General features: G+C 41.2%; 2 protein-coding genes across 2 annotated transcripts; both read left to right on the top strand.

Moving 5' to 3' along the window:
- Positions 1-4,619: 4,619 nt before the first annotated feature.
- On the top strand, positions 4,620-5,369 carry LOC104714911 (uncharacterized). The gene has a single exon (XM_010432379.2). It carries the CDS (start codon positions 4,620-4,622, stop codon positions 5,367-5,369), a length of 750 nt encoding a protein of 249 aa, XP_010430681.2.
- A 9,159-nt stretch (positions 5,370-14,528) lies between these two features.
- On the top strand, positions 14,529-15,551 carry LOC147937595 (uncharacterized). Its single transcript, XM_087465183.1, has 2 exons — positions 14,529-14,981; positions 15,234-15,551. Exons 1-2 carry the CDS (start codon positions 14,529-14,531, stop codon positions 15,549-15,551), a joined length of 771 nt encoding a protein of 256 aa, XP_087321309.1.
- Positions 15,552-26,399: the final 10,848 nt, after the last annotated feature.

Below are 26,399 nucleotides of genomic sequence, written 5' to 3'. Positions count from 1 at the left end.
AAAAAATTTCCCGCCAAAATCGAAAAATTTTCCCGCCAAAAATATTGAAATTTATACCTTTTAAAAACCTTGTAAATGCTTTTAAAAAACTTTTAAAAGCGTTTACAAGGTTTTTAAAAGGTTTTTAAACACATTGTAAACGCTTTTAAAAACCTTGTAAATGCTTTTAAAAAGCTTGTAAATGCTTTAAAAGGTTTTTAAACACCTTGTAAACGCTTTTAAAAACTTTTTAAAAGCATTTAAAAGGTATTTAAAAACCTTTTAAAAATTTTATAAAAACTTTTACAAGGTTTTTAAAAACATTGTAAAAGGTTTTAGAAGGTGTTTAAAAACCTTTTAAAAATCCTTTTAAAAACCATTTGAAAACCTTTTAAAAACCTTTTAAAAACCTTTTAAAAACCTTTTAAAACCTTTTAAAAACCTTTTAAAAATCTTGTAAAAGCGTTTACAAGTTGTTTAAAAAACATTTTAAAACTCTTTAAAAAATCTTGTAAAAGCCTTTACAAGGTGTTTATAAGGCTTTTATAAGGTAGAAACCTTATAAAACCTTTTAAAAACCTTGTAAATTTTTTTTGGCGGGAAAAATTTTGGCAGGAAAATTTTTTTTTTCGAAATTTTTTATCAAAAGTTCCAAAAAATTTTTTGAAAAATTTTTGGCGGGAAAATATGTCGGAAATTTTTTGGCGGGAAAATTTTGTTTTTCTTTTTATTGAATAAAATAATTTTCATCTAAGGGTAAAATGGTCATTAAAAATTAAAAGAGGGTATAAATAAAAATGGCCAAAAAAGAGGGTATTTTTGAAAAGGGGTATATCAAAAGGGGCATTTTTAACAAATTCTCAAAATAATTAGATATATAATTTATTTTTCCGTCGTCCATTACATACGGTATTTTTTTTACATGTTAAGTGACTTTTTGTTTTTATTTATTTGAGGTCTAAGAAACAAATAAAATATTACGACAACCGGATAAACCGGATTTACTGGGGTGGCATTTTACCAAGTCTGGTAATTACTCGATAAAATCAGGGTACCATATGCTTCGTTTAAATCTGTCGGCCTCTCCTGCGCCGAAGGTATTTGGCCCGACTTGGTAGCATTTCAGGCCTTTGTGTGGAAATTTTGGTGTCCACCGAAGCTTTGTCACTTTATGTGGCAAGTGCATTCGGGCTGTGTAGCGGATACAGCTAATCTACGAAAAACGCGGTATTAGTTGTGATGCCACATGTGGTCTTTGTGGTTTTCGGGAAGAGACGATTAATCATACCCTCTTTGAATGTCCGCCAGCTAGACAGATTTGGGCTTTGTCGCAGTTCCCGACGGCCCTGAGTGTTTTTTCCCTTCGGAATCAATTTTCACAAACATGGATTCCCTCTTTTGGCAGTTTCCAGATGTTCCAACACATGAATTCTTCCCTTGGATTCTATGGTATATCTAGAAAGCACAAAATGATAAACTTTTCAGTAATCTGGATTCAAGTCCCCTCGCAATTTTTCAGTTAGCGGAGGAGGCAAAAGCATGGGTTTTGGCCCAGACAGAGGATAGGGTATTAGCATCGGATATTACTAGTGGGCTTGCTCCCTGTGGAAGTGGGAGAATAGGGGTTCCTAGGTCTTTGTCGAGTTATATTTGTTTTGTAGATGGTTCTTGGAAAGCAACAGATTGTTATGCGGGTAGAGGATGATTTTGCACATCACCCTGGGGGGACGTCCCTACTATGGGTCCTGCCAACCTTCGCCGTAGTCTCTCCCCTCTTCATACTGAGATGGAATCCCTTATATGGGCTATGGGCTGTATAATTAGGGCGGATAACCAATCTGTCGTCTCTTTCTCACGACTGCTCCGACTTAGTGAAGATGGTGTCTTCGCCTTCCGAGTGGCCAGTTTTTACGCCTTATTTGAAGGACATATAGGCGGATAAAGAGGATAATTTAGCACGCCGTGTTCGCACAATACCGCACTTAATTACCTATGTAAACAATATTCCTTCGTATTGACTCGTTTGAGCCAATCTTGTACTTTGTTGTAAAAAAAACAAATAAAATAAAAGGGTCCACAAGAATAAATGATTTTAGGTGATGGTCCAGAAATTGTATCAAAATTTTCAAGATAGTCGTGCCTTTCGTAATTTACTCAATTTACTTTTTTCTAAGTATAATTTTGAAAAAAAAAACAGAATAAAGGGTGAAAATGCTTGATAATAATTTAATATTCCTTCTAAAATTCATTTATATAAATTTTTCACTATATAATAATAATATTTCTTATGAATGAATAATAATTTAATAATATACCACACGTTTTGCATGGTACAAGCATTGTCACATATTATATTTATTTATTGAAATTTGTAATATTAATTTATTTTATTTAATTTTAAAACAAAATAACTTATAAGTTATGGCTGGCAGTGGCGGACATTAATGCTTGCACCTTGCAAAACAAGGATGTTGATCGGGAGGCTAGAGAATTTGGTTTACCGATATCTTTGTGTCCATATTACGCTAGATGAGAAACGGTTAGGAAAACTAGTGTTGGGCATAATTTTAGTCATGTAAATTGTAATAGATAAATTCCATTATGATTATGATATATTATGTAAATAATAGAGAATTATGCATTCTCCAAGAATATTGGATCAGTGCCGGCCGAAACGGTGAACGTTGACTCAATCCCAGCTAAAACGGTGAGCATTGACTCAATCCCAGCCAAAACGGTGAGCATTGACTCAATACGGGCCGTAACGGTAAGCAATGGGTCAATACATGCCGCAACGGGATATGGCCACCAATATCGTTAAGAGAATATTCGAGTCTATCTCTTGAGGAGAATATTCAAAACGGCCTTATCTCATGTAGAGGCGGTTACTCAAGCCCAAATCCTATGAGGATTAGGGTAAAGAGACTTCTCTATAAAAAAGGAGCGAAATCAACACAATAGGGGACGAAATCGAGAGCAGAACAAGAGACCTAAAACACAGCCACACGACTCAATTCCAAAGCATTGCTAGGATTACTCGCTGTGCCTTAAACTCTTGTATTTGAGCTCGATACTTTGATCAATAAAAACAACTATTCAATATCTATTTATTGTTTTCGTAGTCTCTAAACGAATCGATTATTCTTGCCCAAACAATTGGCGCTAGAAGAAGGGGCAGAGTAAACTACGTGAGATGACAGGAAACGGAAAGTGATACGACTAATGTCGAAGCGACTGTCGCCGCTCAACTGGAAGCTCTGACTGCCAGGATGAACGAGACGGTACAGAAGCTGACGCAGATGGAGGCCGATAATGCCAGACTACGGGAGGAGAACGCTTCGCTGATGACAGCAGGGAGAATTTTTACCGAAGCAAGCTCTAGGTTTCGCGGCGTGAATCGGATGCAAGACCTTAACTCAATGCCTAGAACCAATAATCGAACACCCACAACGGCAGATGCTCGGCTGGAGACTCCTTGTCAGGAAGAGAATGGCGGAGGAAACCCTGAAACAAGACAGGCACATGAAAGCGTTACCCGAGAAGATAACTTGGATCAACAAGGAGTTGTTAACACACCAGGCGTAACAGGAATCGAACATGAGCCATATACCAAGTCATCTAAAGCCGCTTACTTGGAAGCTTTGATCACAAAACGCTTGGGTGCAGTAGAAGCTATGATTCAACGATTACCGGGAGTGGCTCCACCGATTCGGAAAAGCAACTTGCACTTTTATGCAGATACACCGTTTTCTGATGAAATCGCACTCACTGAGATGCCGAGAAAATTCATGCTACCAACAATGAAGATGTATGATGGAACATCCGACCCGGATGACCACATAGCTCAATACAAATAACGAATGTTCACGACGGCTATCCAGAAAGAGTGTAGGGAGGCGACTATGTGCAAGGGTTTTGGCTCAAGTCTCACGGGGGCTGCGCTTCAGTGGTTTATCAACTTGCCAAACGGCTCAATAAATTTGTTTGCATCATTGACAGACGTTTTTGTTGAACAATTCGCAAGCAGCAGAAACCTCGAAAAAACAGCAGATGATCTGTATGAGGTGCGACAGAAGAGAGATGAGTCATTACGTGCCTATGTGGGACGATTCAACAAGGAGAAGGTGTCAATACCAAGTTGCAACATGTCTACTGCCATATCGGCCTTCAAAAGAGGTTTACTCCCAGATGGCGACTTATACAAAGAGCTAACCAAATACCAATGTAGAACGATGGAGGATGTACTCTCACGTGCATGGGCTCAGATCAAATGGGAAGAAGACTCGGCTTATCACCAACGACGTTCGCCACGGTCTGACCGCCTTGTGAGAAACGAAAGGTCGAGTAGGGATGACAAACCTTACCAAAGACCTAAGGACGAGAACACTAAGAGTGAAAGAAGGAACACGCATCGACCATTGAGCGGAGCAGACGACTTGAAACCCAGATCATCAACATGGCCAGATATCAGTAACCTTTCAATCTCGCATGCACACTTAGTCGGTGTACTGAAGGAGATGGGTGAAAACATGAGATGGCCTCCAAAGATGAAGGCACCTGACAACAAGCGGAACGCCTCAAAGTGGTGTGAATTCCACAATGATCACGGCCATAGAACATAAGATTGCATCTCATTGAGGATGGAAGTGAATGAGCTGTTGAAAAAAGGATACTTGAGAGAATACTTGTCTGATAAAACCCGAAATCGATTGGATGGCGAAAGCAATAAGCAAATCGCGATCACAGACGCTCCGCTTTTACCTCCAAAACATGATCGAGTTATCAATGTTATCTCTGGAGGATCAGAAATAAGCCGTATCACTCATTCAGCTGCAAAGAGAAACACTAAAGCTTTCAAGAACCCTCAAAGCAAAGGGAATGCTACACAAAGCGACATGCCAGCATGCACAATAACATTTATAACCAATGACAGCAGCGTATCAACCCCGCATCACGATGCATTAGTCATACAATTGACAGTGGCGAATTGCCTGATGAAGAGGATATTAATCAACAATGGAAGCTCAACCAACATCCTTTACATGCAAGCATACAAAGAGTTGGGTCTCGACAAAGAAGGACTGACACGAAAATCTATCCCATTAGTGGGATTCAGCGGTAAGGTCAAGCAGAGTATTGGTGAAGTGACACTTCCAGTATATGCTGAGGGGGTTAACAAACACACAAAGTTTTTGGTAGTGGACTGTGCTTCAGCTTACAATGCTATTATGGGGCGCCCTTGGGTTCACGACATGGGAGCCATCCCATCGACTCTACACCAAATTATCAAATTTCCCACCCCATGGGGAGTGAAAGAGATTGCAGGGGAACAAGAGAGTTCACGCTCATGTTATCAGACTACCTTAAAGGGTAAAGGTCAACAATTATAGCAATTACAAAGTCATTGAAGTTCATGGGTCAGGAGCTTATAAGTTGCAAAACTTAAAAGAAAAAACTCTCCCCAATAGCTGGAATGCCCTGCATCTGAAAAATACTACTTTTATTGTTTTGGGTTCTTGGTTTTTGATTATTTATTTATGGTGTTTTCAAGTTTTTCGAGGATTAACACTACATGTCTCAAGTTATAGACAATGGTTTTAATAAAACTGAGTTCTGGTCTATGTGACCTGCTTTTCAACAAATTACGCATTGAAGTCATTGATACATGGACACGTGAGCAATAGGCTCTCTACAAAAACTGGGTAATCACCTGAAACGCGAAACATTCGCTACAACTGCATATTAACGAGACGTCGCTATAGGAATGTAACAAATCTGGAATCCACCTGATGGTCGGGTTCAAATTTAGCAAACTTGACAGCAAAACACTTGCTAACAAGAAATGAGCTATGAAACACTTTAATTGGGTCACGAACCCGTATCATTTCGCCAGCATGACATCAATATTTTGCTTGTGGCAAATTCGTTAATGTGTAACCAAATCAAGGAATTGGTTAGGAACCACATTGTCTATTGAAAACCAATATAGGATCAATGTGTAACCAATTCATGAAATTGGTTAGGAACCACATTATCTATTGAAAACCAATATAGAGTCAATGTATAACCAATTCAGGAAATTGGTTAGAAACAACATTATTATTTTAAAGGCCAATGTAGAGACAGTGTGTAGCCAGTTCAGAAATTGGTTAGGAACCACGTTGTCGTCTTGAAGCCAATGTAAACCAAAATGTCTAGCCAATTCAAGAAATTGGCTAGAGACCACGTTGTCGTCTTGAAGCCAATAAATTGGCTAGGGACAACATTGTCTATATAAAAGCCAATGTAGGGTCAATGCGTAGCCAATTCATGAAATTGGTTAGGTACCACATTTAAAGCCAACACACGTACAGCCAATTCAAGAATTTGGTCTGTTGCAAAGTTGTTTTCGAACAAATGCGGACTCAGTGTACAGTCAATTCGGAAAATTGATTATGGCTGCTTTGTCGTTTAGACCAAAGGCATAGCCAATGTGCAGCCAATAAAAGAAATTGGTTATAGACCACATTGTCTATTTAAAAGCCAATGTAAAGGTAATGTGTAGCCAATTCAAGGAATTGGTTAGGAACCACATTGTCATTGAAAAGCCAATGTAGAGGCAATGTGTACCCAATTCAAGGAATTGGTTAGGAACCACATTGTCATTTAAAAGTCGATGTAAAGGTAATGTGTAGCCAATTCAAGGAATTGGTTAGGAACCACATTGTCATTTAAAAGCCAATGTAAAGGCAATGTGTAGCCAATTCAAGGAATTGGTTAGGAACCACATTGTCATTTAAAAGCCAATGTAAAGGCAATGTGTAGTCAATTCAAGGAATTGGTTAGGAACCACATTGTCATTTAAAAGCCAATGTAAAGGCAATGTGTAGCCAATTCAAGGAATTGGTTAGGAACCACATTGTCATTTAAAAGCCAATGTAAAGGCAATGTGTAGCCAATTCAAGGAATTGGTTAGGAACCTCATTGTCATTGAAAAGCCAATGTAAAGGCAATGTGTAGCCAATTCAAGGAATTGGTTAGGAACCTCATTGTCATTGAAAAGCCAATGTAAAGGCAATGTGTAGCCAATTCAAGGAATTGGTTAGGAACCACATTGTCATTTAAAAGTCTATGTAAAGGCAACGTGTAGCCAATTCAATAAATTGGTTAGGAACACATTGTCATTTAAAAGCCAATGTAAAGGTAATGTGTAGCCAATTCAAGAAATTGGTTAGGAACCATATTGTCTATTTAAAGCCAATGTGCAGCCAATTCAAAAAATTGGCTAGGGACCACATTGTCATTTTAAAGCCAATGTGCGGCCAATTCAAGAAATTGGTTAAGGCAAAATTGGCGTTTTAGAGCCAATCCAGAATCCAAGCGCGGCCAATTGAATAAAGCGGATATGGCCAAATGGCGACTTAAACCAACGCTCAATCAACCGTGTTTCTAATTCAAAGGATTGGAGCCAATGTAAATCAACCATGTTTCTAATTCAAAGGATTGGAGCCAATGTAAATCAACCATGTTTCTAATTCAAAAGATTGGAGCCAATGTAAAAACGAGTTGTAGCAGGTTCAAGTAACTTGGTCACAACGGCTTTATCGTTTTACAACCGATGTGACGCCAGCTCACCAAATTGGCTAAATGGCTAATATCAAACCAATGCGGAACCAATGCATATCCCATTTAATAGATTGGTTATGGATACATTGTCATGGCAAAGTCAGTATGGAACTGTGCGCAACCATTTCAACAAGAAAACGATTTCAAGAACAATTACTTCAAGCCACTACGGAGTCAGCACGAAACATTAAAAATGGCTACAACTTTAAGTATGTCTAATTACACACAAAACGTCGACATAGACCATAACTAGAGGGATTTAGTGTTCATGCAACACGAATAACTGCTAAACGCCGAGTTCAACATTGTTCTACTAGAACTAGAGGAAAAAAGCTAATAAGTCATAACGAGGAAAGGGAGTAGTTGGTCATGGGGCAATGGGTTCTGAGTCATCTTGCCTGGAGTCACCCTGATCTTGAGCTCCGATCTGAGCAAGGGAATCCCCAAACAGGCATTCACGCAATGCCTCCCATCGAGCTATGATTGTTGCCCCATTCAAGTAAAAAACCAACTCATACTTTAGCACCGTAATTCGCTTCTTGAGAGAAGCAATCTCGTCTTGAAGCACTTCCTTTTCACCAAACAATCTCTCATTGTCGGCTTTAAGGTCAGTTATGGCCTGGTCACGTTCAACCAATTTGGCTTCCAAAGTCGCAATGTCACGGTTCTTGAAGGCAATGGTCTCGCGAGCCGAAGCAGTTTTTGATTTCTCATTGCTCAACTCACGCTTCAGACTCTCATTGATTTGATGCTCAGAAGAAAAATTTTCTCAGCAAGGTGAAACAAAGACATAGCCTGCAACAGAAAAAAAAAACAGTGAATAGCCAAAACGGCTAAGAAAAAGAAAGAATGGATGTTAGAACAGGAGTTCCATCCTCATAACTTAATAGGCCGCTAACTGAAGTACCTTGAGGAGGTCAACGGAAGTATCATCAACATTGGAGGCAGTCCCGATGTTGACTAACGATTCAAAGTCATGAGCGAGAATTCCAGATTTCAACTCTTCAACAACCAAAGAGAAAAAGACTTCACAGGTGAAGAGGAGAAGTGATGTGGCAAGCTCCTGTCAAATGTGAAGCAAAGAGAAGCCCACGAGGACTTAATGTACAGTAATCAAAATTAAGAGCACTAAGGAGTGCATACATCAGTTCTAAGGTACGTTATTCAATTTGTCATACGTGAAACTTCTATAATTATGCCTTAGACTACACTACTCTCTAAATTCTTATTAAGAAAATAAAGAGTGGGGGCAAACTGTTGGGCATAATTTTAGTCATGTAAATTGTAATAGATAAATTCCATTATGATTATGATATATTATGTAAATAATAGAGAATTATGCATTCTCCAAGAATATTGGGTCAGTGTTGGCCGAAACGGTGAACGTGGACTCAATCCCAGCTAAAACGGTGAGCATTGACTCAATCCCAGCCAAAACGGTGAGCATTGACTCAATACGGGCCATAACGGTAAGCAATGGGTCAATACAGGCCGCAACAGGATATGGCCACCAATATCATTAAGAGAATATTCGAGTCTATCTCTTGAGGAGAATATTTAAAACGACCTTATCTCATGTAGAGGCGGTTACTCAAGCCCAAATCCTATGAGGATTAGGGTAAAGAGACTTCTCTATAAAAAGGGAGCGAAATCAACACAATAGGGGACGAAATCGAGAGCAGAACAAGAGACCTAAAACACAGCCACACAACTCAATTCCAAAACATTGCTAGGATTACTCGCTGTGCCTTAAACTCTTGTATTTGAGCTCGATACTTTGATCAATAAAAATGACTATTCAATATCTATTTCTTGTTTCCGTAGTCTCTAAACGAATCGATTATTCTTGCCCAAACAGCTAGTAGGTGGGTTTGGAATTCTGAATTTGGTGTAGGTAGAAAAAGGCCAGTCCTAATATGGGCAAGAAGAGTAACCATCATTGCTATTGAAGAGACCTTCACAATCATCGTCATATTTTGATGTATGATTGAAAATGTTTACCCAAGTTTCTTTATTTACCTTTATATTAATGTGATTAAAATAACAAAAGGCAATATAACTATATATTATTTTGTTAAAAATTAGTACGTTGTTTTTGCATTGATAATATAAAACAACACATTTTGTGAACATATTTAAATATAAAAATGATAATTATTATGAAATAGATGAGTAAATACGCGATTAACATAAAATGTTGTCATTATTTTATTGAAATATTCATATTTTTAAACATTTTTAAACAAAACAAACATATGAATTTATGGAGATAGGGATGGGGATGGGGATTGGGTTGGAGACAGGGCTGGGGGGCAGTGCTTGTACCATGGAAAACAAGGAATTTGACCTGGAGGCCAGAGAATTTGGCTAACAGATATCTTTACGGCCAGGTTACGTAGACGAGAAATTGGCTCGGTTAGGGAAGCTAGTAATCGGTGTACTGGTTTTGTTTGGGTTTGGAAATTTGAATTTGGTATAGGAAGAATTGGGTTGGTCCTAGCTTGAACAAGATCAGATGCAAGAAGAAGTAGAGTAACCATCATTGCTATTGCATAGAGCTTCATAATCATCTTCATATTTTGATTTGTGATTAAATTGTTTATCCTAGCTTCCTTATTTATATTCTTGTGACAAAATTTACAAAAAACAATGTTATTATTTTTGTTGACTAGAATTAAATGCTGACATAAAAAAAAGGCAATGTAATAGATCTGTATATCCAAAATATATCAATATAATTATATTAGTTGTATATGTCTTGATCCATTGGTGAGATGTACTTTGTAAATCAATTTTTTATATATTTAATTGAGATAATTAAACCATATAATTTTTAGACATACAAATATATATATATATATATATATATATATATATATATATATGAATTTGTGAAGAAACAATATATACATCTTTTAAAATTTATATGAAAAACAAACATATTCTTTCATGGAGTTACTTTATCATTTTCACTAAATTTAACAACCAATTGGGCGCTATATATATTGGGATTAATAAAATAGCTCATGTTGGTTTGGTGTTTCTGAATCTATACTAGGATTCAGATTTTCTTAATTCAAATAAGATTATTGCATGTTGACAAAAGAAAAATAATCATTACATAAGATTTAAATCGCAAAAATATCAGGTTCACTGTTCTACTAGGTATATAAGTTCACTGTTCTACTAGGGGACCATCCTAGCATGCATGTAGAGAAGTCATAACCACAATCACTTGGGAATAATCCACTTTGAAATTGAAAACAAATGTGATACACTTGTCTACATGAAGAATTTTCAATTTCAAATTTGAAATTTCCAAACCAAATTCACTTTCCAATACCTATACCAAATTCAAATTTCCCCTCAATCGATACACTTGTCTTTTGGGATAAGGCTTTAGATTTTAAATAAAATAAAAATGATTAACATTACCAAATAAAGAACTAAACTACTAAAAACATAAGGAACAATGTGCATTTGGAGGTTACATTGCAAGTAAAGAAAACATTTTGCCTTCGAGTGATCATATGAGCGATAATAGCGAAAGGGCGCATGCTTAATCTAAAAGTCCGTAGTTCTTTAAAGTTTATTTTGTTTATACATGCATGCTTCGCTATTGTTCCTAGCTAATACAATTGTGTTTGGTATTAACATGGCAAATCGATAGCATTATATAACCAAAGTTTTACATGATACATATAATTATATAAACCATTTCAATACAACATTTGAAACAAATGATGAAAAAATGGAAGTAACTACGTTGTCTAAACGGAAGCTTTACCGATAATAAAAAAAAAATCTTCAGTTCCCTTCTTCTACTCGTATAATTCTGTTTTATTTCCAAATTCTGTTAACAAAGTGTTTTTTTTTTTTTTTTTTTGCTTTTTTTTTTGTATCAAAGGAAGTGTTTACCTGTTTCAAATTACTCACACACGAAATGTCTACCAGCGAGCAAATGCGCGACCGCTCGAATATTTTAAATGGACTTGTTTTTTTTACGTGCAATCACTTTATTGACACTAGATTTCTGTGTGTTTTCCATCTTTATTTTTTTTTATTTTTTTTATGTATACACTATTTACATGCTAAATAATACTATGGCTGTGCGATGGTTGGACGTAACGTGTAAGAAAATACAATCCGTACTTTTAAATATATTTATAGGTCAGCTAAAAACAAATTAAGAACCAGAATAAAATATTTTCATATCTTTCTTTATACGGCAACGATCCATCCATCACTCAGTTTGCATGTGAATTTTGACAGTAGTAAAATTATATAATCAACACTTTATATATATATATATATATATATATATACACTTTTTGAATAATTTACACACAACATCATGGTGAATATCTAACAACTACTTTCGGCCTAAATACGATGGGATGATTTGTTTCCGGCTTACCTATTTTAAGTCGTTTCCGAGAGATCATTTTATAAAGCCACTCTGATGTTAATCGCAGTCATAAATAATTTAATGCATTTGGATGAAGTAATATAGATTTATGATACCTAAAAAACACATCAAGGTAAAGAAACACTAACTTACGGTTTTTTTACAATGATGGAATGGAAAAAAAAGTTATGAATCTTATTTATTCCTTCCTAACACTGGATCTCCTCCATTGTAGGTTATAATATCTCCTCCATTGTAGGTTATAATACCGGGTGATTTTACTGCTCGATGAGAGAATCTTGAGCGAGGACTCATCATGAGGTATCAATATTAGATGATATTTTCTTTTTGTGTTATCAATTTTGTGACAGGAAAATATTCATAAACCTTTTAGAGTTCACTAAATGTTCATGAATTATCACATAGCTTAATCATTGTTGATGTGTATAATCAGGGTGTAGGATGGAGTTCAGCTCTTCCGTTGGTGGATCAGTTTCGGTCGATGGGCCATGTGTTCTATTATGTAGCTTATATGTAAAGCACAAAACTAATATGGGCTATTTTGTGTATTGCTAATGTGAAAAAACATTTTAAGGTAGGTAAGTAGGTTAAAATAAAAGTAGTAGTAACCTAGGTGGATATTCATATTAACCTAGGTGGAGTATGAAAGGTTAAGCAAAGTGGCTGGCCAAAACCTTCTAATGTGAGTCTCTTTCTCATAATGTAGGCTTTAGTTACGTGAATTAGTTTATTTTTGTTACATTCGGTTTAACATCGTAGATGGTATATAAAAGCGTATAGTGAATTTCGTTTGGGTTAAAGTAAGTTAATTTTTTGTATCCATACTATATTAATTCGATTCAGAAGTACTACACAACATTTAGTCAATATCACTACAAATTAATCTAAACTAGATTAGGACTCATGCTAGAGCAAGAGATGAAATTCATTTTATTTATATTGCACTTTTATTAGAATAGCACTAATTTATATTTTTCTTCCAAATTTAGCACAAATGTTCAAATGTTCCAAAAATAGCATTATTTGTAATCTTATTTTATCTTAAATAGAAAATTAATTATAACTTTTTACTTACGATTTTGAAAGCTTAAGTGAAGTATTTGATAAGAAGAAGAAGAAGAAAAACGAAGACCAGAGAAGCCACGTCGCTATGATGTAACGGAGATGCGAGGTCCTTGTTACTTCATTCTCAGCCAAAAAATTCTTTGAGATTCCTAAAGAAACTCTTCTACGATATCAACGTCTAATTATGAGGGCATTGTTGGGTAATAAATGAAATCTGATTATGAGTGGTGGCTTGAATTGTAGGGTATTGGAATATGAACTGTGAATGTAATAGAAAGTCATATGTAATTTTGAAGCTGAATGTGTATTTGAGTGGTACTCTCTCCTCTTTGGACATCAAAGTTGTTGCATACCAAGTGTTTGATATAATATCATTGCAAACAAAGCAGTTGATAAATGTACGAAAGTTTGTCGTCTTTGTCGATGTCGATTGTTGTACCTGCGATTCGTCATATCGGGAAACGGGCAAAGGACCTGGGCCGAGCTCGACAAATGGGCCAAGGGCGTGACATTGGTCGGCCCATCAAGCCCGGAGGACGGGAGAGAGCGCGGAAGGGTGTCGTGTTAGTCAGCTCGCAGCTCGAGCTCAGTCAAAGATTCCCGCATTTAAGAGGATTAATTGGGCCGCGGAGATCATATCCTATTAATTATGCATTAATTAGGCAATAAATTGGTCTGTATAAATATGTAAGGGGGGGGGGAGTCTTTGAAAAGGATGAAACATTTTTTCTCTGAGAATACAATACATTTTTTAGCAAAACACTCTCAATTCAGTTTGGAACTATCTACGGTGATAAGCTCCTCCATACTTAAATTACTTCGGAAGGAGAGAATTGATCTCAGTTCTCACATTTGGCGCTAGAAGAAGGGGAGTTATCACCTATACTCTTACTAGTTCCGACTTTGTATCCGAACCAGTCTCCTCCAAATCACCGCTATGGTTACCAATTCTTCCAGTCAGGCAACCCTGGAGGCTATCCAGAAACTTTTGCAGGACCTGTCTGAGAAGTCCGACCGCCAGCAGGCAGCCTCGGCTACTCTTACCGAGCGTTTCGACAGTCTGGAGGGTTAGGTCTCATCCCGCCTAGAGGCAGTTACTATGACGGTAGCCGACCTCTCGGCCTCTCACCGCGCGTATGCTGATCGGGTCGATCTCCTGTCCTCCGATCAAAATCCTCGCCGACGTGCTCTGGACTTCACTGGCGTCGGTCCATCTCTCACCACGCAGCCTACAGCAGCAAACTCCACTCCGGGAAATACCTTCCCACCCCATCTGAGTGCTCAAGAAGGGCCACCACTGGTCGGGGATAGCCACACTCCGGTTCAGCCCAATATTGGTGGATCCTCTGATGCCCAAGTTCGTCTTTCTCCCCCCGTGGGCGGAAACACTTCGTCTCCTGGTTACGTCACCAATCCCTAGATCTTCCGCATGCAGAGCGAAATCCGGGACATGCGGTCTGTGATGCACAGTGCAACCACCTCGGCTCTGGATATTTTCAGCGTGATCGAGGAGTCCGAGCGAACTCCCTTCTCCAACCAAGTAGCCCGAGTTCGCATCAAAGACACCGGCAAAATCAAGTTCTCGAGCTATGAAGGAAAGGGTGATCTGACCAATCATCTCAAGACCTTCTTGTCAACAGTTAGCCGGGTGGACCTCGAGCCTCACGAAGCAGATGCTGGGTACTGCAAGCTGTTCGCAGAGACGTTTTGCGGACTGGTTCTACTTTGGTTCGCATCTTTAGCAGCCGGCTCCATAAACAACTTCACCGAGCTGTCGACCTCTTTCATTAAGCAATATTCTAGCTTAATTAAAACCGCGGTGACGGATGCTCAGCTTTGGAACTTGAGTCAAGCTGTCGGGGAGTCACTTCGGTCTTATATAACAAAGTTCAAGGAGATCCAGGTCCAGATTCTAGGGCTTTCGGACTCAACAGCTCTGGCCGCATTAAAAAATGGCCTCTGGCATGAGTCTCGGTTCCGAGAAGAGTTATCCGTAAATCATTTCCCAACCATTCAGGACGCCGTACACCAGGCTTCGAACTAGATAATTGCTGAGGAAGACAAGGCCGCCGCCGCGCTAAAACACAAAGTTCCTTCCACAAGCAAGCTTCGATTTGACGCTCCCACTAAAACAACTCCTCCTACGACTCTGAAGTCCAGACCTGGCACGTTCGCAGTCAACCAGTCTCCCAAGAAGAATTCCCCAAAGAGCTCGCCCTCTAAACCCCCATTCTCTCCGCGTTCTAAGAATAGAATACTCCTAAGTAACAAATGGGTCCGAGATGAGGATACGTATTGCGAGCTCCACAAAACCAATAGCCACTCAACTCATGACTGCAAGAAGCTGATGCACCTTCTCGCAGAAAAGTACATGGCCGGAGAAATGCCAAACGTAACAATTGAGGAGTTGGAGCAGAAAATAACTCCCGAGGTGAATGAAGACGCACCACCTTCAAAAAAGCCAAAGCAGTAAGGTGGGAACGAAGCCCCCAAAAAGCGAATAGATGTCTAATGGGAGGTTCGCGCCTCTTTCGAAACTCCATCACGGCAATCAAGGACCATCAGCGAAAGCTCACGAGCCCTCAGCCGAAGCGAGCTAAGGTCGCTGCAAGCAAACTGCCCGAAGTTACTTTCTCCAAAAAGGAAACTGAGGAGCTGGATACTCTGCATGATAACGCCCTCGTCATATCCCTGGATGTTGCGATCCACGAAGTGTGCCGGATCCTAATAGATACTGGAAGCTCGGATGACTTAATATTTCTCGAGACGCTTGCTAGAATGGGTATCGGGAGAAAGCACATCGTAGGACCATCCTCACCTTTAGTCTCGTTCACGAGCGAGACATAGATGTCGTTGGGCACGATAATATTACCGGTGTCCACGCAAGGAGTGGTAAAAATGGTGGAATTCACGGTTTTCGACCGACCCGCTGCCTATAACATTATTCTAGGGACTCCTTGGCTTTACTAGATGAAGGCAGTAGCCTCGACATACCACCAGTGCGTTAAGTTTCCAACCCCACAAGGAGTTCGTGAGATCCTGGGGAGTCAAAGGACGGCAAGGAGCTGCTATCTCGCGAGTCACAAACTCCTGGTTCAATAGCAACCACAGCTCGAGGTCCCGAAGAATCCAGTTTGGAAGCAATTAAAAGGAGACCTCACTGAGTCCATTTTCATCAACGATAAGTTTCCAGATCAAGGAATCAAGATCGGAGTTGGATTGGACGGCGCGCTCCACGCCAGTTTGGTAAACTTTTTGAGGGACAATATGACCACCTTTGCTTGGTCTGTAGACGAGATGCCTGGTATCAGCCCGGATGTAATCTCGCACGAGCTGAATCTGGACCCAACGTTTCGACCTATAAAGCAGAAGCAAAGGAAACTGGGACCTGAGCGAGCCGAAATTGTTAATAAGGAGGTAGAACGCCTGCTAAAGGCAGGGCAGATACGTGAAGTAAAGTACCCTGAATGGCTCGCAAACACGGTGGTAGTCAAGAAGAAGAATGGAAAATCACGAGTTTGCGTCGATTTTACCGACCTGAATAAGGCGTGCCCCAAGGACAGCTTTCCGCTTCCGCACATCGACAGGCTAGTTAAGTCCACTTTGGGCCATGAGCTGATCTCTTTCATGGATGCCTTTTTTGGCTACAATCAGATCCTGATGAACCCGGATGACCAGGAAAAGACCGCGTTTATTACGGACCGTGGAATTTACTGTTACAAAGTGATGCCTTTCGGATTAAAAAATGCCGGAGCAACTTACCAGAGACTTGTAAATCGGATGTTCGAGCACCAGCTCGGAAAAACCATGGAAGTTTACATCAACGACATGTTGGTGAAGTCGATGGAAGCTAGCTCGCATCTTGCAGATCTGAAAGTTTGCTTCGACATCATGAACCAGTTCGGGATGAAGCTAAACCCCACAAAGTGCACCTTTGCAGTCCCATCAGGGGAATTTCTGGGATACATCGTCACGGAAAGGGGAATTGAGGCAAACCCAAGGCAGATTAATGCTTTCTTGTCTATGAGTTTCCCTAAGACTTTGCGCGAAGTGCAACACCTTAACGGGCGCATCGCAGCCCTCAACCGCTTCATCTCTCGATTTACGGACAAGTGCCTCCCGTTCTATTAGTTGTTGAGGAAAAGGGGGAAAAACTTCACCTGGGATGCGAAATGCAAAGAGGCGTTCTCTCAGCTGAAAGCTTATCTGTCTGAACCGCCGGTGTTGGCTAAGCCTGAGTTTGGAGAGCCACTTTTTCTTTACGTTGCTGTCTCGGACAGTGCAGTAAGCGGCGTTTTGGTTCGGGAAGAAAGGGGGGAGCAGCGACCAATTTTCTATTTGAGAAAGTCATTCACTGGAGCGGAGTCCAGATATCCTATGATGGAAAAGTTGGCCCTGGCAGTAGTTACTTCAGCAAGGAAACTGCGACCTTATTTTCAGTTCCATACAATCGTAATCCTAACGATGCAACCACTTCGGACGGTGTTGCACAGTCCGAGCCAGTTTGGGAGATTAGCTAAATGGTCTGTCGAGTTGAGTGAGTATGACATCGAGTTCTGGACCCGAACATGCGCTATCATCTTCCTGATCGAGCTCCCACTATCATCTTCAGCTAGTGACACTATTGAGGCCCCATGGACATTGCATGTGGATGGAGCATCCTCTAGATCGGAAGCAGGAATTGGGGTCCGTCTCACTTCTCCTACTGGAGAGGTAATCGAGCAGTCGTTTCGCTTGGCTTTCAGTGCGTCGAACAACGAAGCCGAGTATGAGTCATTCCTCGCTAGATTGCGCCTCGCAGTAGCGATTGGTGTCCGAAAACTCCAAACTTTCTGCGACTCGCAGCTGGTCACCAACCAGTTCCTGGGGGAGTACGAGATGAAGGACGGTCGTATGGAGGCTTATTTGTCCACAGCTCTGGAGTTAGCAACTAAGTTTGAGGATTTTGAAATCACTAAGATCCTGCCATGACAAGAAAACTCCGCTGCAGATGCTTTGGCCGCTCTGGCGTCCACTTTGGATCCTGCCATGACAAGAATTATCCCGTCGAAGTCATCGAATTTCCAAGCATCCGGCTAGAGAGTTCGAACGTGGTTACCTGAGCCATTAAAAAATAGTTGGCCGCTGAGGAAGCAGCTCGCAAAGAAGCTTCGGACTCTTTGCCACAGGAGGAACCAACTCCCATCATGCCCGCTCCAATGAATACACCTCCGTCTCAGGTCGAGCCAAACGCAAGACAAACTTTGGCATCACCAAGGTTACCGGTTCACGACCAAACTGTTCTCCCGCACTCCACTTCGAGTAATGCGAGCACTAACAATTGGGGGGCAGGAAACTCAAAATTATCAGTGCACGATATTGCATCCACAACAGAGTACTCCTACACCGAAGTGTAGCTTGACCCTATCTCACGTGTGTTGCTAATAAAGAGCCCACGATACTAATGCGAGCTGTTCACGACGGTCCCAATGGAAATCATTCCGGAGGACGGACGTTGGCTTTCAAGATCAAAAGGCAAGGATATATCTGGCCTACTATGGTTACGGACTGCGAAAACTATTCTCAGACCTGTGAGAAATGTCAAAAGCATTCCCCGTCAATCCACCAGCCTACCAAGCTCCTGTCGTCAGTGTCCGCACCTTACCCATTCATGAGATGGTCCATGGATATCATTGGCCCTTTGCATCGGGGACTAGGAGGAGTTCAGTACGTGCTCGCCCTTACTGATTATTTCTCCAAATGGGTTGAAGCAGCGGCCTATGTGAAAGTAACGAGTGAAGAAGTTGAACAGGTCGTGCTTAAAAGCATAATCTATCGCTACGGTGTCCCACACGAAATCATCACCGACAATGGTTCGCAGTTCATCTCTTCGCAGTTCAAAGGGTTTTGCGCGAAATGGAAGATCCGACTCAATAAGTCAACTCCCTGTTACCCACAAAGTAATGGACAAACCGAGGCAATGAACAAGGTTATATTGGCTAACTTGAAAAAACGGCTCGATTCTCGCAAAGGGCGCTGGCTGGACGAACTGCAGGGCGTTCTTTGGGCAATCCGAACAACACCTCGCCGGGCCACTAACGAAACCCCTTTTTCCCTGGTTTATGGAGTTGATGCCATAGTCCCAGCCGACTTGGAAGTCCCTGGAGTCCGTTCCTCATTGAACCCAGTCCGAGCTGAGGAGAACGAGGAATTTCTACAAGACACCCTTGATACGATCAACGAGCATCGGGACCAGGCTTCAGTTCGGATCCAGAATTACCAAAACACAATAGCCCGTTAATACAACGCAAAAATCCGAGGCAGGCCTTTGGCGGTTGGCGATCTAGTCCTCCGAAAGGTCTACGAAAACACCGTGAAGCTCAATGCAGAGAAGCTGGGAATCAACTGGGAAGGACCGTACAGAATCATTCGCGAAGTCCGAAATGGAGTCTATCAGCTCGAGGATTCAAAGGGAAAACCAGTCCCGAGGTCCTGGAATTCTTTACACCTTAAACTTTTTTACATGTAATTTTCTTGTATCGAACTACGTTTAAATTGATCCCGATAAGGGTACGTAGGCAGCCCACCTCGGGTCCAATTATCCATATTAATAAAATCTCAAGTTTTCTAAAAACTTTTTATTAATAATGGTTCAAAGATAAAAGCCGAAGTCTGACTTCGCATATATCATCTAAAAGCCGAGGTTCAACTTTGCACATCCTAAACCGAAGTTCTAACTTCGTACCTCAACCGAAGTTCTCACTTCGTACCCAAACCAAAGTTCTCACTTCGTACCAAAGTCAAAGTTCTAAACTTTGCACCTCAACCGAAGTTCTCACTTCGTACCCAAACCGAAGTTCTCACTTCGCACCCAACTTTACTTATTAAATTAAGGTTGAGGTTTAATTTCGCGAACTCTAAACAACCGAGGTTCTCACTTCGTATTCGTTTCTACTTCTGTTATCTATGCTTATCAAGTTAAGCAAAAGATTGTGGAAATGGAGTTTGCATTCAGTACGATAGAAATCACGAAATACGGAGCGGTGATCGCGACCAAAATACTCTGAAATAAGTTCAAAAAGAAAATAAATACGACAAACACGGGGGGCAACTCATGCCAAAACAACCCCAAAATAGAAACTATTGAGTACGGAAAGAGGGATCCGATGCCGCTTCGGAGAGAGCCAAACCCATCTCTGCAAGCTCCCCTTCCGACCTGGTGCTCGCTAGAAAGTCATCCATCCCCTGATTCGACATTTGCCCAAGGTTAGTGCCGGACTCGTCGATGGTAACGCTAAGTGGGAGCTCGTTGCATAAGAGCTCGGGCGTATCTACCAAAAGGTCCGAGAATGCAGAGAGGTCGAGCTCACGGGGAGTTACCTTCAAAACCTTCTCGTCGGCCTCCTCCTCATCGGCTTTCAGAAGTCCGAGCTCAGCTTCCATGTCTTGAATTTCTTCCCTGGAGATCTCTTCGATCAGCATCCGGTTAGCCCTGATCTCAGCGGCTCGGATCTGGAGCGGAGCCAGTTTTTCCCTTTCCTCAAAAGTGACCTTTACCTCCTCAACTAGAGGACAGAGAGTTCGCCTCATTGCCTGCCTCTCCTCCCTCCGAACCCTCTCAATCTCGCAGCTGTTGCCAGCTTTGAGTAGCTGGTTGTGGAGCTCGATCTGGTGCAGCCTGTTCTTAGCCGCCTTCGCGTCCTCCGCCGCCTCGAAGTAAAGGTCCCCCGCCTTCTTCAGTTTGTCTTGGAGGTCCTCATTAGCAACCCCGAGGTCGAGCACCTCTACCTCAGCCTTTTTCATCCGAGCTCGGATCTGTTCGACTTTCACCACAGTGCTAGCATTCTCAGCCTCCAGCCTGGCATACTCCTTTACCTGAGCTTCTAAGTCAGCAATCCTCTCTTTAAGAAGGCTCACTTCGGAAGATGAAGGGGAGGCGAACAGTTGATCCTCATAGGATGCCACCGAGGAGTTAAACTCAATCATCAGCTGGGAAAGTTAGCTCGTCAGAAGTGCCAAAGGATGACTAAAAAAAAAATGATAAACCAAAGGACATATACCTCGCCGATTTTGTCTGCAAAGCGGAAGAAGTTCGCACGATTGACCTCGGACATGTCAGCGAAAGCCGGAATCCGAACTCCGGGCCAAGTGTAGCTCCTCATTAGATCAGCTTGGGACGCAGGGGGGGCTGAAAGATTTGAGCGAAGTCAAATATCAAGAACAGTGAAAGCATAAATTAAAGGCACTACGAGAAACCTTTACCTTGGGGTGAAGAACGTTGTTCCTTCGGAGGTGGCCGTCCGGAGGAGTCCCCGGACTCTTTAGTAGGAAGGATCTCCTTAGATCCCCTTTCCGAGGAAGGTCCCCTATCTCTCGAGCCTGACTTACTCCGCTCATCTCCCAATGAGCCAGTCCGGGCTCGGCTCTTCTCACGAGAAGAGGAGGAAGTTTCGGGTTCCTTTCTCTTCTTGGATGAGTCCCCTTGTTGGGAACTGACCGAAGTGGAGGTCTTCCTCATCGGCGCGAAGGGGGGGGGGGAGTCACGACCTCCCGCAGCTCGTCGCCAGAATCAGCGATGACAATCACGGAAGGCACCAGTGAGCTAGCTGGAGGCTCGGCAGATTCCGTATGGAGCTCAGAAGAGCCAGCTGGAGGTGCGGAAGTCCCGCTCACTTCTGGGGCGGATGAACTGGACTTCTTGTTAGGAATACGAGCTTTGCCCTCCGCTAGAGCTGCCGCCATGTTTAGCTTCGCCTCCTTTTCAGCAAGTCGGCAAGCCCTTTCTTCTCTGTAGTTCATCTCCGAAACGCTTAGGGGGTCGGAGCAAACAAGAGATCATCCTCTGAGCCTCACCGAGTACTCTCGAATCCTTTCGCACGAAAAGGAGTCCCAGGCGATCTGACCCTGGCTGCAAAACCTCGAGAAAAACTCCGCGAAGGTGGGGCAGAGCAATTCGCGCTCGAAGTGACCTGAGAAGGGAACAATAAGGGATAAGAAGCAAGAAAGGAAATATTAAGGCTATACCGAGCAATGAACTCCGTTCTACCAATTTTCGAGGTCCACTTTGATACGTGCGAACTCGAGAGGTGGCCAAAAGTGAGCTCGTTAACCGGGAAAAAGAAGTAGGATTTCCACCACTTCTCGTCCTTCTCGGGTAGGTCGTCGAATACCTTCAGTCCGGAAAGCGGATTTACGTAGAGGGTCCCCTTGATGCGACCTGTCTTCACCGTGTACACTTGAAGAAAGTCGGCTAGTGATAGTTTGTAATCAAACTCCTCCCCCAGAGTTTGAAGCCACATAACAGTCCAAACATAGGTTGGGCACATCTGGGGAAGAGCGAAGCCCAGCTCGAACATCATCTTTACGACGAGTTCGGGGAGAGGAAACGAGAGAACACACGCTGAGAAAAATATCTCGAACGCACAACAGTACCCCGGAGGAGGATTCTCCGGAGACTCATGAGCTCCCGGGAACCTGATTTCGATCTCCAGCGGAATCCCGGTGGATCCTCTAACCTCGGCTATATTCTCCGGGAAAAGAATCGACGGTTGATGAGGGCCGTAAACACCCGGAATCAAAGCTTTCGCGGTTTTACCCGATGAGGATTTCGGAGGAGACATGCTTTGTGAGAGAAAGAAGTGAGAAGTAGAAGAAGATCGAGAGAATTTTACGGCAAAAACAGAGAAGTTAACAGGAGAAAAGAGAGGAAAACGATGAACAAAAACAAGAACACAACTGAAAATTAAGAGTAACGGAGAGAAGTCGAGTTTACCTTTATACACGGAACCAGGGGGTAATGATTACCTGCGGAAGTGAAAGGTCTCGAACCGCTTTCCTCTCTCTTATAGTTTACACGTTACCTGGTGGGCCCCGGAGCTTGTTTGGGAAGGCAAATCTCATCATCACCACGATCAAATCGTGGGGATACGGAGAATATTCAGTTTCCCAAAACTGATCGCTTAAAGGTCAAAAGTCCCCCGACCTGCTCAGCTTGGGAGACTTGGGGGACAACTGTTGTACCCGCGATTCGTCATCTCGGGAAACGGGCAAAGAGCCTGGGCCGAGCTTGAAAAATGGGCGAAGGGCGTGACATTGGTCGGCCCATCAAGCCCGGAGGACGGGAGAGAGCGCGGAAGGGTGTCGTGTTAGTCAGTTCGCAGCTCGAGCTCAGTCAAAGATTCCCGCATTTAAGAGGATTAATTGGGTTGTGGAGATCATGTCCTATTAATTATGCATTAATTAGACAATAAATTGGTCTGTATAAATATGTAAGGGGGGGGGGAGTCTTTGAAAAGGATGAAACATTTTTTCTCTGAGAATACAATACATTTTTTAGCAAAACACTCTCAATTCAGTTCGGAACTATCTACGGTGATAAGCTCCTCCACACTTAAATCACTTCGGAAGGAGAGAATTGATCTCAGTTCTCACATTGATGTCTTCGGCTTCTACTTCGTCGATTATGGAGTTGGCTAGTAGTGTTGATGATACAGATTACAGCCGGGGATGATCTTCTGATTATGATCATCACCATTTCTGAGATTTCTAGATATTTAAGAAAATCTTCCTAAATTTCAAAAACGTCTTCCTAAACATCGTGAAATCTTTCCTAAATCTAAAGAAATGAGTTTTTGAATCTTTTAATTTATGTTTTGCCATAATGTATCACATATTACTTCACTTGGTGAGTGATATTTGATTTTATTTTGTGCACATCATGATATTTTATCTATATATAGAAGATTAATAATTTGATTTTGTGTCTTCTTAAATATTTTATGAAAGCTATCCTGAAGTTTAAGGGTTTCTTCCTAAATATTATTGAATCCTTTCTAAATTTAAATAAATGTGTTTATAAATCTTTCTTCACTGTTTTGTCTCAATATGTGAAAGATTACTCTATTAGTGAGGGATAATGATATCATTTACCAAAACCCAGACTTTCTATGAAGGTCATCCTTAGTTCCAATTTTTTTATGAAGTTTATCCTTAAGTTTAAGGACATTTTCCTAAATTTCGTTGAATCCTTCCTAAATTTCGTGGAAAGTGCTGGATGTTGGATGCTGGTTTTTCAAGTTGCAAGAACAACATAAAAGATTCTAAAAAATACAGAAAACTTAAACAAGAAAGAAAAATAGAGTAAAGATCCTTGTTAAGAGCACTTAAAAGAAATTTAATGCTATGAACATAAGAGGTACTACATAACAATAAGTTAAAGGATTACACTACTAAAACTAAACCTAAGCATGGTGATGAGATTTTCAAAGTCTTCAGCATGGTGGTGACTCCAGTTTTCTGTTTCCGTTAACATGCATTGGGATGAAGAACATTGAACATTTTCAATCAAGAGTCGAAACCGAAGACACAAGCCAAAAATCAAACTTCCAACACCCAACAGACACAAGCCTCCATAAGCGCTTATGTAATACTTATACATGTTAATATGTTATGTAAGTTGCAAATATATTTTCTTAAATTTTGATATAATAATGATTCAGTGTCTAAAATAGTCATACTAATGTAGAATTTAATACTTTAACAAATTTTATAAGTCATTACTGTTGAATATATATAAATAATTATCAAGCGTTGGTAAAAAGAAACAAATTTGTCACAATCTTAGGTGTTAGTAGCAAGTTAATCACATAATTGTCCCAAATGATTAACAAAATAGTCTCAAAATGTGACTATTTTGTGACGCTATTTTATGTGACAAACCGCAAAAATTTAAAGCCTTCAAAAAACATATGATTTCTGCAATCACTCGCTAGAATTATAAAAAGACCTCTTAATTTAACGAGTAAAAATTGATATAGTGAAGACACTTGAAGTCACAAACAAGTAGAAAATGTGGGACTACTTTTGTGACTAAAACTCCAGACTAAAACAAGTGTCTCTAATTCGTCACAAATTGCGACTATTTTAGGACTACAATGATATAGTCAGTTAATAGTCTTATAGTAGTCACAAATATGAGACCATTTGCAGACTACAACTGTTCGTCGTAATTCTGTGACTGTTTTGCCACTGTTGTTTGTGTAGTCGTATATTAGTCATAAATTCGTCCTAAAAACATTACAATTATTTGTGACCAAAAAAGAAGTCACAAACTATAGTCTCAAAATGTATGTTTTCTTGTAGTGAGCACAAATGCATGAAATCATCATTGGATAATGAAGACAAAAAATGATACACACCCAAACCTAAATCTCTAAATACAATCACAGATTCATTACTCTAAACATCATTATATTCCCACCATTGTCTTTGGTTATGTCTTCTTCTACCTCTTCCCTATATCATTATACTTCCACCATGTGACATGGTTCATGACCTCCTCTGTCGTCTCTGCACCACCACCACTGTGACAACCCATCCCGCGGATCCCACTAGCCCCCCGCTAGCTGCCCCAATGGACCGTCCGTGGACCCTGCTAGCCCCCCGCTAGCCATCCCAATGGACCCTGCTAGCCCCCCGCTAGCCATCCCAATGGACTCCAAGCTGGTCCTGCAGGGCATCGATCATAACCCATCACAGTGGAAATCCACATCCACCAGTAGGTTATTGGTGCTCCAGGCGTTCCTCGAACCCTGGTCCCCACTCTTTAACAACCTTCCCACAGAACAAGCTGTCACCAATTGATCTGTGGATTGGGATATCCACAGTGATGGGTTAGGATTGATGCCCTGCAGGGCCAGCTTTGAGTCCGTTTGGACGGCTAGCGGGGGGGGGGGGGGCTAGCAGGGTCCACAAACGGTTTGTTGGGGCAGCTAGCGGGGGGCTAGTGGGGTCCACGGGACGGGTTGTTACAACCACCACCACTACCGTAGCCCTATTATGATCTCGATTTTCCATCAACAAATCCACAATAAAGATACGGAGACGAACACTAGTAACATTCACAATTCAGAGAAGAATTGAAACCCTAATCAAAATCCAGCCAATGATCCTTCTCAATTCCAGATTCCTCACAATCATATCCCTCTGATTCCCTAGCCACCGATCCGACAGCGTACCATGACCTCATCAGACGAAGGAGCTGCAACTTTCGATCTGAATTGAACCTTCGATCCTCTTCACGCAATACGACGGATTCGGCTCCTCCTTAAAAACGTGATTCCAACGCGCCACAACTTTCGAATTTCACCTCCACACTCGTCGGCCAAAAGCTTAACCTTCGTAACAAAGTCATGTATAATTAGATTTATAATAAAAAAATTATTTAATAAGTGTGCTAAATTTGGAAAATATAAAAGTGTGTGCTAGGTTTGGAAGAAAAACTTAAATTTGTGCTATTTTTGAGAATTGCCCAAAATATAATTTATATGATTGTTTAAAAATG

The sequence above is a fragment of the Camelina sativa genome, chromosome 9 (assembly GCF_030686135.1).
Source record: "Camelina sativa cultivar CO46 ecotype springtype chromosome 9, ASM3068613v1".
NCBI classification, from domain to species: domain Eukaryota; kingdom Viridiplantae; phylum Streptophyta; class Magnoliopsida; order Brassicales; family Brassicaceae; genus Camelina; species Camelina sativa.
The sequence above is the reverse complement of the archived record's forward strand: the minus strand, read 5'-3'. Positions and strand labels throughout refer to the sequence as shown.